The 14,234-nt window shown below is 44.0% G+C and overlaps 1 protein-coding gene across 3 annotated transcripts in view; it reads left to right on the top strand.

Moving 5' to 3' along the window:
- Window positions 1–2,202: 2,202 nt before the first annotated feature.
- FKBP1B (FKBP prolyl isomerase 1B) overlaps window positions 2,203–14,234 on the top strand; it is a 142,099-nt gene continuing 130,067 nt past the window's right edge. The window contains exons 1-2 of one of the 3 annotated variants that reach the window (XM_033935414.1): window positions 2,203–2,224; window positions 12,884–12,931. Coding sequence is in view for 1 of the 3 variants with exons in the window: in XM_033935412.1 (XP_033791303.1) it covers window positions 2,551–2,587; window positions 12,884–12,931 (85 nt within the window). In the remaining 2 variants the exon portion in view is untranslated. Of the gene's footprint in view, window positions 2,225–2,432; window positions 2,588–3,271; window positions 3,553–12,883; window positions 12,932–14,234 lie in introns of those variants that run through there. The other 2 variants (XM_033935412.1, XM_033935413.1) reach the window with 2 other exon arrangements.

Genomic DNA, 14,234 nt, shown 5'->3' on the forward strand with positions numbered 1-14,234 from the left:
TAAACCCCCTCTTTTACTAAGGCTGACGTGTCCATTATATTATATGGACGAACCCTGCTTCCAAAGCCTTCCATCCCCGTGGGAGTCCCGTTGGCTAGAAGGGGGTCCCCGTGGGAGTCCCTTGGGCCAGAGGGGGGTCCCCTTGGGAGTCCCGTGGGTTAGGGGGGATTCCAGCGGGAATCCCACGGGTCCCGTGGGATTCCCGCGATCCCCGTTCCTGTGCAGATCTCTAGATCCAACAATTGATAGGAGTTTTCTTTTTGCAAGCCCAATGCACCTGCTCACAAGGCTTGCAAAACAATGGATGTTTTGAAGTAGTTGGCATTTCAGTGCATAGAACATCCACCCTGCTCACCAGATCTTGCTCCATCTATTTCCTGTTTCCAAACCTTTAAAAGAGTTTGAAAGGGCAACAATTTTCAAGTGATTCGGAGGTGATTTAGCAGTGGAGCAGTTCAGACATCAGGGTATTTTTAGAAGGGTTACAGAAACTTCAGACATGGTGTGCCAAGTATGTTGAACTTAGGGGTAAATAAGTGGAGTAACTCGTAAGTTACATCATTTCCTTCTTGGCTGGGCTGAGAACTTTTCAGCATCCCCTCTTATGGACCACTATGATTGCTCATCTTTTCAATACAGCGATTTTGTAGTTGCCACAGGTGACAGAAACAGTCTTTAAAAGTTGTTTAAATTTGTTGTTTATGTTGGATGCTTTCTTTTTTTTCCCAGGTGGGTAACTGTGGGATCCTGTGATCTGTTGGTGCAGCCTTCAGCTTGGTTTACACAACACTGTATATTCCTGGTAGTGCTTTAGGAATGATAAGTAGTGGTAATAATAGTAATGATCACACACTGGCTCACATGAACCATACTAAATGTGTCCCAAGTTGCTGCCTCTGCAGATGTTCCATAAGTTCTAAGGTCCTGGTCCTGGTCCTGCCAGGGCAGATAAAAGACTGCTTGTTGGGGAGGAGGATGAGAATAGAAAGGGAGTATTCTTAGGGGGCAGAGAGGAGGTGGATGTGGTAAGAGCGGATAGCGTAGCTAGTTTTAAGAAAGGTTTGGACAAGTTCCTGGAGGAAAAGTCCATAGTCTGTTATTGAGATAGACACGGGGGAAGCCACTGCCATTGTGTAAGATTTGCTTGACCCCATTTGATCGTGATTGGCGTGTGTTTGTTATCTTTTATGCAGTTTGCTTTATACCTTAACCACCATGGACCCCTGAGGAAGGCGTGTTATCCGAAACACGGACCGTGTCGGGTCCCTTGATTGGCTATAAGGTTGTATATGTTACTGCATTTACTAATAAACAATGCCTGCATCTTGTACATTATCTTCAGTCTGTTCGTTGTTTTCTGGTTGCTGTTGTTTACTGCAGACTACGTTGGATTTTCTTTCTCCCTTTTGTGCATTCCCCTGGATCAGTAACATGGAATATTGCTACTCCTTGGGTTTTAGCCAGGTACTAGTGACCTGGATTGGCCACCGTGAGAACAGATTACTGGGCTTGATGGACCATTGGTCTGACCCTATTCTTATGTTCTTTTGAACTGTTTGGAGAAGGAAAAAGAAATAGAAGAGAGGGGATGAAGTTGAAATGGGGCCAGTGGGCAAGAGGGGATGAAGTTGGGTTTGGGTAAGTGGATAAGAGAGGGGATGAAGTTGGGTTTGGGTAAGTGGATAAGAGAAGGGAAGCCAGAAGACCAAGAAAGCAGCTATAATAGAATAGCCCTGATAAAACCACAGCTAAACATATTGAAGGGAGTTTAGAACTGAACTCAAGGCAAGTTACATTTGAGTATAGTAGGTATTTTCTTGCTGCACAATGCATACACTGGTGGTGGCGCTGGAGAGACTAGGAAGGGTTGTGTGAGGATGCAGGAGAGTGACTACAGTGAATGGGCATATGGTCATGTGCCTGTGTGAAAGAGCATCTCAATGTTTATGAAAGAGAATATGGGCGGGTTCAGATTAGTTTGTGCCCTCCTTTCTCCCACACCCAATCCATGTCCATCAGAGAGGGATGAAGACTTCCTTTCCCCTTTTGTTCCCACCCCCAACTAAGACAATCTGGGACTAGTAGTAATAGAACTATCCCCTCAGCCTTTAGGCTGCTGTGTAGCAATGCTGACCCTCTGCCAACCCACTCCATAATGGATATGCTGACCTTAGGACCCTTGACAAAGTCGAACTGAATTGAACATGTAATAAAATCAATACAGGTACTGAAAAGGTAACAGAAAGCAAGTAGATGACGGCACAGGGAAAACACCGCATAGTCTTTGTAAACAGCGACGGTCCATCCCCCCCCCCCACTCCCTCCGCCGAGCCAAAGCCACACACAACACACTTCAACCGTGCCGGAGGAGGAGCCGCTGTCGTAATAGCAATTTTCCCGCCCCGCCACAAGGCATTGGCTGGCACCGGCTCCCGGCCTCGGCCATTGGGCGAGGGCGGCTCGGCGAAGCTCGCCCGGTGGCCGCAGGCGACACATTCTCGAGAGTGGAGGCCGGCAGGGAGGAGAGCGAGCGGAACCGAAGCGATCAGCATGGGAGTGGAGATCGAGACCATATCCCCCGGAGACGGTACGCTTTGCTGCCGGGGGGAGGGGCTTCCGGCGGGGGTGTCGGGAGAACTAGCAGCCTCTCGGCATTGAATTGCAGCGCGGCGATCGGGGGGGGGGGGGGGGGGGCTGCGTTGGTGTTTCAATGAATGGCCCTCGCAGACAGATGCCAAGAAACGGGAAAGATCTTTGCAGAGGGAGGGAGGGAGGGAGCCCCAGTCCGGGGGTGCTAGGCAGGGCTCGGACTCGGCTTTGATTCAGCCTGGCGGACAGAACGTGTGAGCGAAGGATTCTGGCACGCGTAGGCTGCGCGCGTGTGGGGCTCCTTTGTGGAGAATGTGCCAGTTTAGACCGATACCGTGCATACATGCATTATAGCTCTGTGTGTTGGTTGTGCGTTATACGCGTAAATAGCACACGGATATCGGAATTATTTTAACTTTGTTTCCAAGCAAATTAAGGCCGTGCACGTCCGAATAAATCGTCCGGATTCTCCGAAGCGTGCACTTTTTGCACGGGAAATATTTTCCAACTTTGCCTTTCATAAACTAAGCATGAAAAAATGCATCCCGACTTCCTCCGAGAGTGTCGTGTGTGCACAGAACAGGCGCCGAGCCCCCCCCCCTCCCCGTCTCCCACTGTCATTAAGGACGTCTGCTCTCGCGATCCTCAGCACCCCAAAGCCGAGTCCCCCCACCAGTTAAGGAAAGCTCTGAATTCTAGGACCTTTTAAGAAGAGCGAGTGCAACTTTTCTGATTTCTGGGGGGAAAAAAATATATAAATCAAAGCGTTTAACAAATGAAAAGCTCTTTGGAGACGGCGAATATGTGATTGAGATTTTAAACCGGACGGGCCAAAGGCCAGAGCCGGGAAAAGGAAAAATCCTATTTCGGAATATGGTAAATTTTTCCCCCCGTCTCGAGAAAAATTACAATTTAGCCGAGGTCTCTTTAGTAACAGCTCGAGGCAAGTTACGTTGAAGTACGGTAGGTATTTCCTTTGTCCCCGGGGAATTCCAATCGAAATGTACTTTGCAAAAGATCTATTTAAAGATAATCCCTGGTTTATTTCCCCTTTTCACGTTTAAAGTATGATATATTTTTTTAAACTCTGGTATGCCGTGGTTGATCTCTAATGACCCCAGCGTGTTGGCTTGAGTTAGACAGAGATGACCCTTCCCTGACCTGATGCAGATGCTCAGAGACCACATCACAGGCTCTCTTTGAGGGGTGTTTTTGTTTGTTTTTTTTCCCCCCGTAAGCTCAGGTAGCTTTGAATTGTGTCTTGTGTGTTCTGGCTGCAGGGAAGGTCGCTAGCGAAGTGTGTGTTTGGGGAGGGGGGGGGGGAGATTGCCTTTGCTCTTCGGTTGTTTTGTCGGTGATCAGCACCGCCCTGCAGTCCCTCGGCGCAAGGAGACCGTTCCAGAGTGGGCGAGTGAACCGAGCTGGGGCTCGGCCTCCTGAGTGGGTTGATCAAAAACCACGTTCCCGGTGTTTTGTTGTGATTCGTGCCGTGCTGACTTCAGTGTCCCCTCCCCCAACGGATGAAATCCGACCTAAGAAAAAGCCGATTCAGAAAATCGGACTGTTGAGGAGGGGGCGGGGGGGGGGGTTATGCAGTACATTAACGTAAACTTATTCTTTTGTGTTGCTATATAGGTCCGGTTGGTGCCCTTTGAAACGAACTGCTTTGCTTTTCGCCTATTAGCTGTGACGTTTCTAAACATATCCTTACTCGGCCAAGCTTTAAATATAGTTCGGGCGCAGCCGGCTTCTCAGTGTTTTCCCTCTCCTCTAGATCTACTGTAGAAAATGAGTTTTGGCCCCTTCTTTCTAACTGGATTTAATTGGGCACTTGCAAGAGGAGAGTCCATTTGAACTTTTTAAATTTGGAGCGACAGGAAGCCTCTAGAGATGAGATGGTTTTGAAACACCTTGCATTCAGTTGACAGTGAGCAAGGCTGGATCAACCTATGGACCAGGTAAGGCACTGGTGATAAAATGGTGTAAAAATTGGGATTTTGGCACCCTTTTATCACCAGCACCCTGAGCAGGTGCCTCACCTGGTCCAGCAGGAGGTGAGGACTTGAGAGGAAGATATACTAGGAGGGGGAGGGAGAGATTGCTAGAGAAAAGGGCACCAATGCAAAATGTTGGTTGAGAGTGACACAATCCCTTGAGTCAGCCCTGCTTATGTAAACCACTTAGACTTAAGCAGTCTATATACATTTTTAAAATAAATAAATAATAAGAAAAGATCATTTGATGTAAAGATCCAGTTAGAGGCCTTGCTTTGATTGGCCTGCTTTTCTGTACTTGAAACCCTGTGTGGGTCTTTTATGTCAAACATTTATACACTGGTTTCTTGGTTTAGAAACCACTCAGAGTGGTGGGTAAATGTGTGTAGAATAGTGAGAAATTGAGAAATATGGTGTTTCTGTGATAGCAAACCAGAAAGGAAGACTAAAATAATGTGCTAGCATTCTAATTATCGTATATATTCGAATATAAACCGAGGTAACCTTTTTTTTTCCTCCCCAAAAAAGGAGGAAAAAAGGTTGACTTGAATTTTATTTATTTATTTAAAAAATTTATATACCGCCAAAAACTCAGTGGTTTACAAAAGCTACATACATAAACTATGAAACACAAACTCAATATTGACATACGAAATATAAACTGGGGAGAGGATTAATATTCAACTGGGGGGAGATTAATATTCAAGTGCAGTGCAGTGTACTGCCCTGCCAGGCTCTGCATCCATCCCCCTCCCTCCCCTGCCAGTCTCTGTACCCAGCCCTCCTTCTTCCTGCCTTGCCAGGTTCTCTACCCTGTCCCCCTCCCTCCCTGACGCTTTACAAGCCTCCACAGGGTCTACCATAAGTCCTGGTGGTCGAGAGGTGGTCCAGGACAGGAGGGATCTCTCCCGGTCTCCTGCCCCAGCCAACTTTAACAATTTTTATCTTCCCACCCTCCCCCCCGCGTACCTTTTATATCCCTGGTGGTCCAGTGGTGAGCTGGAACAGGAGGAATCCCTTCTGTCTCCTGCCAACTTTAAACAACTTTTATCTCCCCCCCCCCTGCTTGTACCTGTTAAATCCCTGGTGGTCCAGCGGTGAACCATGGCTGGAGTGACCTTCCTTTTCTCCTGCCCATGCAGAGTCGCTAGCTTATTGGCTGCCGGGAGTTCAATTATGAAATGGACTGATTCATTACTTCAACCCTTGTGAAGATACTTACTGAATTGTTGTTTTGTTTTGTAGCATTATACGGAGAACAGTTTGGCCTCATTTGTATGGGATAATTCAGTTTGAAGAGGGTTTTATGTATGTGGAGTTTTTTTATAGACTGATGATTGAATGAGCTTTTGCGGTATTAAGCTATTGCTAACAATTGCAGCACTATTATCATACTGAGGTCTTTTTCTCCATTCCATTTTTTTTTTTTTTTACTTTTGTCATTTTTTTGTGTGTGTTCTTCCCCTCTTCAACATATTGCAGGATAAATTGTGTTTTGGATTTTCAGTGATTTCAATTACCCCAATATTGACTGGATAAATGTGACATCAGGGAGTGAAAGGGAGGTAAAATTCCTAGACATAATAAATGACTACTTTGTGGAGCAACTGGTCCAGGAACCAACAAGAGGGGGACCAATTTAAGATTTAGTCCTTTGTGGAAGCAGGGCATAGTATGAGAGGTAGTTGTGTTGGGTCTGCTGTGAAACAGTGATCATAACATGATCAATATTTGGAGTGATTTCAGTCAAGGAATCTACTGTAGTAGCATTTAATTTTTGAAAGGGCAACTACGATAAAATGAGGAAATGGTTAAAAAGCTAAAAGGATCAACAGCAAAGGTTAGGACTTTACATCGGGCATGAACGTTATTTAAAAATATCTTCACGGAAGCCAAGACCAGATGTATTCCACATATTAACAAAGGTAGAAAGAAAAGAAAATGGGAGCTGGCATAGTTAAAAGGTAAGGTGAAAGAAGCTATTAGAGCCAAAAGAACATTCTTCAAAGAATGGAAAAAGGATCCAAATGAAGAACATAAGAATCAATATACTGTATGCACTGACAAGTTAAATGCAAAGCATTGATTAAAGAAGGCTAAAAAAGAATATGAAGATAAACTTGCCAAAGAGGTACAAATTCATAGTAACATCTTTTTCAGGTACATCAAAAGCAGAAACCTGTGAGAGAATCCATGAGTCCATTGAGTCATCAAGGAACAAAAGTGGCATTCAGGAAGGATAAGATCATAGTGGAGGAACTGAGACCCTGATGCTCAAAAGCTTTCTGTGTAGACTCGTAAAAGCAGTCTTACTGGCATGGAAAGCGATGGCCAAAAGGGTTCTCGGTGGCTGCTAACGATCCTCATAGCAGCCACCGAGAATCCTATGCTAATGCATTACAAGGAGCTAATTAGTATTATAATGAGCTTTCTTTGTGATGAATTAATGGGAATGCCCCCCAGCACTGAATAATCAGTGTCAAAATTTTCCGGCAGCTCTGGAGCTGTCAGTAGCTGTTGTGTGAGTGCACAACACACACAGCTGAACCTATTTTTTTTAAATGGATGCAGCTGTTGTGCTTGTTGTGTGCTCACACAACACACAAGAGCTGTACCCATTAAAAAAAAAGGTCAATGGCTCACCGCTATCAGCTGATCATGATGGGCATTTGATCAGCTGAGCCAGCAGGACTCCCTTAAGCTGCTAATGGTATTAGGCCCCTTCCAATGCATCCCAAGATGCACTAGGCAGGGGCAGGGCTACCATTTTGAAGAGGTGGGCCCTTGAGGCAGGAGAGAGTGAGCATCTCTCCTACTGATATTTCAACCAAAGGTATGGGGGAACTCCTGGAGGGCTCGGGTGGGAGGTGGGATTGGCGGGAGGAATAGGAGGTGTCACTCCCTGCTGGTTTATCTGATTGCGGTAGGAGAATCAGCATCGGTTCAGCCAAGGGAGGTCTTGCCTCACCAATTTTCTTGATTTCTTTGAAAGTGAATAAACATGTGGATAAAGGCGAGGCAGTTGCTATAGATTTTCAGGAAGCTTTTGACAAAGTTCTTCATGAGACTCCTGAGAAAATTTAAAGAATCATGGGATAAGAGACAATGTTCTATTGTGCATTAGAAATTGGTTATTGTACAGAAAACAGAGGGTAGGGCTAAATGACCATTCTTCTCAGTGGAGGAAGGTGAATAGTGGAATACCACAGGGATCTGTACTAGGACCGGTAGTATTTAACATATTTATAAATGATCTGGAAATTGGAATGATAAATGAGGTGATTTAAATTTGCAAATGACATAAAACTATTCATAATTGTCAAAAACATGCGGACTGTGAAAAACTGCAAGAAGACCTTAGGAAATTGGAAGACTGGGCATCCAGATGGCAGACACAATTTAATGTGGATGAATGCAAAGTTGTGCACATCGGGAAGAATAATCCAAATCATAGTTACCTTTTGCAAAGGTCCACCTTAGGAGTCGGCATCCAGAAAAAAGAACTGGATGACATTGTAGACGCTACACTGAAATCTTCTACCCAGTATGTGACTGTGTCAAAAAAAAAGCAAACAGAATACTAGGAATTATTAGGAAAGGGATGGTAAATAGGACTAAGAATATTGCAATTCCTATGTATTACTCCATGAGCATTTCACACGGTTCTGGTTTCTGTATCTCAAAAAAGATATAGCAGAATTAGAAAAGATTCAAAGAGCGACCAAAATGATAAAGGGGATGGAACTCCTCATATGAGGGCTCTTCAGCTTGGAAAAGAGACGGTTTAAGGGGGATATGATGGAGGTCTACAGAATCTTGAGTGGTATAGAGCAGGTAAGAGTGAACTGATTTTTTACCCTTTGAAAAAGTACAAAAGCCAGGTGTCAATAAAATTATATGGGAATACTTTAAAGACAAATAAAGGGAAATATATTATTTTACTCAAAGAATAGTTAAGCTCTGGAACTCGTTGCCAGAGGATGTTAACAGTGGTTAGTATAGTTGGGTTTAAGAAAGGTTTGGACAAGTTCCTGGAGGAAAATTACGTACTCTGCTATTGAGGAAAACTTGGGGGAACATAAGAACATAAGAATTGCCACTGCTGGGTCAGGCCAGTGGGCCATCCTTTCCAGCAGTCTGCTCATGCGGCGGCCCTCTGGTCAAAGACCTGCGCCCTGAGACTAGCCCTACCAGCGTACGTCCTTGTTCAGCAGGAACTTGTCTAACTTTGTCTTGAATCCCTGGAGGGTGTTTTTCCCCTATGACAGACTCTGGAAGAGCATTCCAGTTTTCCACCACTCTCTGGGTGAAGAAGAACTTCCTTACGTTCGTACAGAATCTATCCCCTTTCAACTTTAGAGAGTGCCCTCTCGTTCTCCCTACCTTGGAGAGGGTGAACAACCTGTCCTTGTTTACTAAGTCTATCCTCTTCAGTACCTTGAATGTTTTGATCATGTCCCCTCTCAATCTCCTCTGTTTGAGGGAGAAGAGGCCCAGTTTCTCTAATCTTTCGCTGTATGGCAGCTCCTCCAACCTCTTAACCATCTTAGTCGCTCTTCTCTGGACTCTTTCGAGTAGCACCGACTCCTTCATGTACGGCGACCATTGCTGTACGCAGTACTCCAGGTGAGGGAGCACCATGGCCCGGTACAACAGCATGATAACCTTCTCCAATCTGTTTGTGATCTCCTTCTTTATTATTCCTAGCATTCTGTTTGCCCTTTTTGCCGCCCAAAGTTAGGTGTCGGGATAATGTGTGCTAAGCACAAATTCTATCTTGGCATTTAAGCGTGGAGTGGTTTTTATAGAACACCAGCTTAGTGTACATTTTGCACTTTGGGTGCAAGCATGTATGTCTGCCAAAGGCTGGTGTAAATGATCGCCCCCCCAACTAAAGGCAGTTAGGTGCAGAAATGCAGCCGATCTATAACCTGTGTCTAATTTCCAGTTACATTCCTGATCTGCCCATGCTCCTTGCATGGCCATGCCCACTTTGGAGTTGAGCATAGTGGAAATTAAGCATGGGGGGCTACAGAATACTTAAGATGCACTAAGAGGATCGGTAAGACCATGGAGGTCTGCACCGATCCGATTTTTGGGCCGGATTAAAAAGAGCTATTGATGAGCTAAAAAGTTTGCATGCAAATTATTCATATGGATGTTCGTCATAATCCCTGACTCAGCCTCCGATTGATCACTGTGAGAGCATTTCTCATACATACGCAGAGCCGGTAAGGAAAGCCCGAACAACTGAAAGACAGGGGAAGCCCCAAGAGCAGCTTCCTGCCACTCAGCTGTTTGGGGCAGAAAACTTTTTTTAAAATGGGTATAGAAATGGGCACAGATGCTGTGCGTGTTACACAACATGCTCAATATCTACCCCATTAAAAAAAGAAAAAAGCATCCCCCTCCCCACCAATGATGGCCCTCCCCATGAACTGGAAACGTGAACTGACCCCCATCCCCCCTCTCTGGCAATGAAAATGGCAGAAGGAATGCCCACTTCCTCCTGCCATGCCAACCCCACGAAAATCGGCAGGAGGAATGCCCACTTCCTCCTTCTGTGCCAATGGCAATACCCCCCTCCTGCAAAAGAAAATTGTCAGGTGGAATGTCACTTCCTCCTGCCGTACTGACCCCCCCCCCCCGTGTATGAAAATTGGCAGGAGGAAATCCCCTCCTTCCTGCCAACAGAGCCCTCCGAACCATCCCATCCCCATCCCCCCCTCTTATTCCCTCCTGCCACTGGATGCTCCCCCAGCCCTCTGTATCTTTTAGAGTCCCTCCTTCAAGGTCTGCCGATCCTAAATCGAGGGCCTTCCCTCCTCCGTGCATCATGTGATGCACGGGGAGGGGCTTAAGCCCCTGAGTGGCTCAGATGCTTAAGGCCCCTCCCATTTTAATATTAATTAGTTTATTTGCATGGTCGGATCAGGGAATGAGCGATTGTGCAGAAAACTGGGCGGTGAGCCATTTTCTGCATCGGATCGACAAATGCGATCGTTGCTAAAGCTGTTAAAATAGGTTCAGCGATGATCGCTGGCTTTAGTGCATCTGGGCCAGGGTGTCAGGCTTTTGCCATGCATAAGTACTAATTGGTTCTAATTAACACTTGTTAAGGTCAATTGATTGATCCTTAGCACCAATTACTTGAAGGGCAGTATCAAACTCAGACTTAGATTCACTAAACTCACTGATCTGGATCGTTGTTGGGCGATTCTTGGCCGAGCGACCGGTTTACAACAGATTCTGCATGCAAATGATCTGATTTGACGCCCGCCTTGCAGCGATCCCACAGATCACTGTAGAACGATCGAGATGCATGCGCAGATTATCCTTGTTGGTTGTAGATGCAATTTGCGCATGCTCTTGCTCTTCGCACAAGCGAGCTCAAAATAAAGAGGGAGGGGTGGCTGCAGTTTACTTGCTGGCCCTACAAGTGGATATTTTAAAAGGAATGATTTCAATTTTTGTGCAGCCAGATTATGGAACAGAACACACTTTAAACCTGTGGGTTAAAACCATGGGCTTGCACTGTGCTTTTTGCAGAATATATAAAAAGGGAATTTGTATGCATATGTATAGATATTTTACAGTTTTATTTCTTGTTTTGATGGTTGTTTTATATGGGGTTGTAACCTCGATACTGAGATTTCAGGGTGGAAGAGAGCAGGAGAGTAGGCAAGGACAGTAAGCGACTGGTCCTCAGCAGTCGCTTCATTTCGGATCGGCAAACCCAATCGATGTTTCTTCTTCTGCTTAGTGAATCGATGGCTTCCTACTTATGCATGCCATTTCTCCTCATTTGCATGGGTGGATTGGATCAGGTAGGAAATTGGATCATGCAGCAGTTTAGTGAATCCGGTCAGGAGTCGGGAAATGATCGCAAAACCAGTAAAACTGGTTTTGCAATCGGCGGGATAGGATCGGAAGCTTTAGTGAATCTAGCCTTCAGTAAGCCATAAACCTTGCACTGAAATGGATTCCACCATACCTAACTTTGGGCACCATACTGTCTAAATTGTTTTTTTTTAATGTTTAAGCATATTTATTAAGTATTTCAATAAGGTGCAAGAAAAATCATACAGAAATGCAAACCCAATTCTCTCACATGTGCACAAACCAATCCCCCCCTCCCCCCACGTCCATAGAAGTAATGTCCATAAACACAGCGTGGAGCATGTGATCATCCTTACAAATTCAGTAATCTATTATGAGTATGGGAAGTAAGGTCCATCCAGAAATACTTCCATATCTGACAAAAGCGATGGCCCGGGCCCAAGTCAAGATTAAATTGGGGTTTTAAAAAAATTCATTTTTATAACCTGTCCTTCAAAAGGAGTTCAGAACAGGTTACAATTCAGGTACTCAAGCATTTTCCCTATCTGTCCAGGCAGGCTCACTTGGGGTAGTGGAGCCCAGGCTCACAAGGAGCAGTGTGGGATTTGAGGCTGTAGTTCTAATCACTATACCACACTTTCCTCTCAACAATAATTTATGGAATGTAAACCACTGGATACTGGTAGGTGGTATATCAGTCAAATGTTTTAATAAAACATTAACAATGGTTATAAAATCCACCAAAATTGGCCATTTCCTACAATCGACCCTAAGAGACATTGGTCTAACAGTAATATCAATATGGTTGAATTTTGATCTTCACATCATGTTATTAAGGGAGAAAAAAGGCCAGAAAAACGCAGGACAAAAATACTTTCAAATAATTTTTATTTTGTTTCTAAAGCGGTTCAAGTTTCTTTCATTGGGCTTAAAGTCTTAAGTATTTTTTATGATGTGATGCCAAAAGTGACTTGTATATTTATTAAAACTGTCTACATGTCATGCAACTTTTTGTGATCTATGCCAATTTTGAAATATGTGCCTAGCCAGCTGACAGCTCATTCTTTGGTGATTTTTATAAATTTGAAATTGATTTGCAGTGTGCCACAGTTGACACCCAAAGGATATGGGTCTAACAGTCATGTTGTCAGGCATATTGCTACAGGAATAAATTCCACTTCATTTATGGTTAATTCCCAAAATGATAAAAGTAGCTACAGAGCCTACAACCACAAAAGTCCTTCTCATTTTTCCTTTTAAAAATCCTTTTCTAATTGTCCCTCTTCTCATGAAAGCCATAACATCATAGCCAAGCTCACATGCTTTGAATAAGGCCTATCAAGATCAATGTACCAGTGAAACATTTTTTCCATAGGCACAGATTGACAGAAAATCCTTTCTGAAATCATTCTGGAAAACAAATTTTAATGCTCTTGAATTGCTTGGTTTTTTTTTAACAGGAAGAACATTTCCAAAGAAAGGTCAGACCTGTGTTGTACATTATACAGGTAAGGCACTCTGGAATGTATTATTTAAACATTTTGATGCAATGCATGCTCTTATTTATTTGATAAGCTTATTTTGAACCACACTTAAGCTTTAGCTTTTGCAAGTACTCTAACATAACATAGTAAATGACAGCAGATAAAAAGACCTGTGTGGTCCATCCAGTCTGCCCAACAATCCCTTTAATTTTTGAGGCAATTTTAAATCAGCAATTCAGTAATTATTCATTTTACTTGCTACGTTCCACTGGGCACGAAGGACCACTGGTCTGACCCAGCATTGGCAATTCTTATGCTCTTATAAGAAGTTTTCCCCTCTTCCCTGAGAGACCAATACTCCGACTATATCAATGTGGTGAAAATGTACATTCTTGCTCCTGTTCCATATTGCCCGCACATGAGAGACTCGCTGTCTCATAAGTCATCTGTCTGACTTTTCTAAAGCCTTGATTTGTACATTGTCGCTTGTGACTGAGCAGTGTTTATAAGAAGCATGTATTTTTTTCACTGGTTTGCTCAATTTTTGCATTCTTGGGTAGAAGCAGAGCAGCAGTCAGCCAAGCTACAATATACCAGACTTGTGTGAGTTAACCATTAACTCCACTCCACGAGGCTGCCAAATGGGAAATGAGCATAGCTTTTCCTGCGCTGTCTTTGTGTATTGTTTGGCATTGTTTGGGAACTGGCGTTCAGCAGTGGTTAAAAAAAAACCAAACCCAGGAATGAAGAGAGATGAGGCAGATGGAAAAAATGTTATCCATTAACTCCTCCTTTCACGGCCTCTAATGGCTTTTTTCCTCTCTCTATGAAAAAGATAATATTGATCAATTTATCTTTTCCAGTACTCATGACAATAGTGAAGCACACAGGAAACTGTGCTGTTTAATATTGCTACAGTACTGTACTTTGATCATATCAGTACTGAGACTTGTAGGTCAGAATTCATGGGCAGTGGACTTGTCAGATTTATAGCTGTCGTACCGAGAGGAAATGTTTATTACTTTGATTAATGATAGATGAGGTGTATAACAGGTCATTGTAGATACAGATTAACATTTAAAAGTTTGAATGTAATAGCTTTTAGGGATTTTGTTTAGATTGTAAATGTTCCCAACTTAAACTGCGATGTGTGGACAGGGACTGAGATGAAAGGCACGACCAGCCGTGTGTCCATTAACTGCCTCACTTCATGCTGATTTACTGTTTGGCATGGATTCTAGGATGTTCATTCGTCTTACAGATCATGTGGGATAATGGTAGAAGCTATGGCTGGGTTTTTTTTATCCCCTTCTTGCTCAGTTCTTAT

The sequence above is a fragment of the Geotrypetes seraphini genome, chromosome 3, assembly GCF_902459505.1.
Source record: "Geotrypetes seraphini chromosome 3, aGeoSer1.1, whole genome shotgun sequence".
NCBI classification, from domain to species: domain Eukaryota; kingdom Metazoa; phylum Chordata; class Amphibia; order Gymnophiona; family Dermophiidae; genus Geotrypetes; species Geotrypetes seraphini.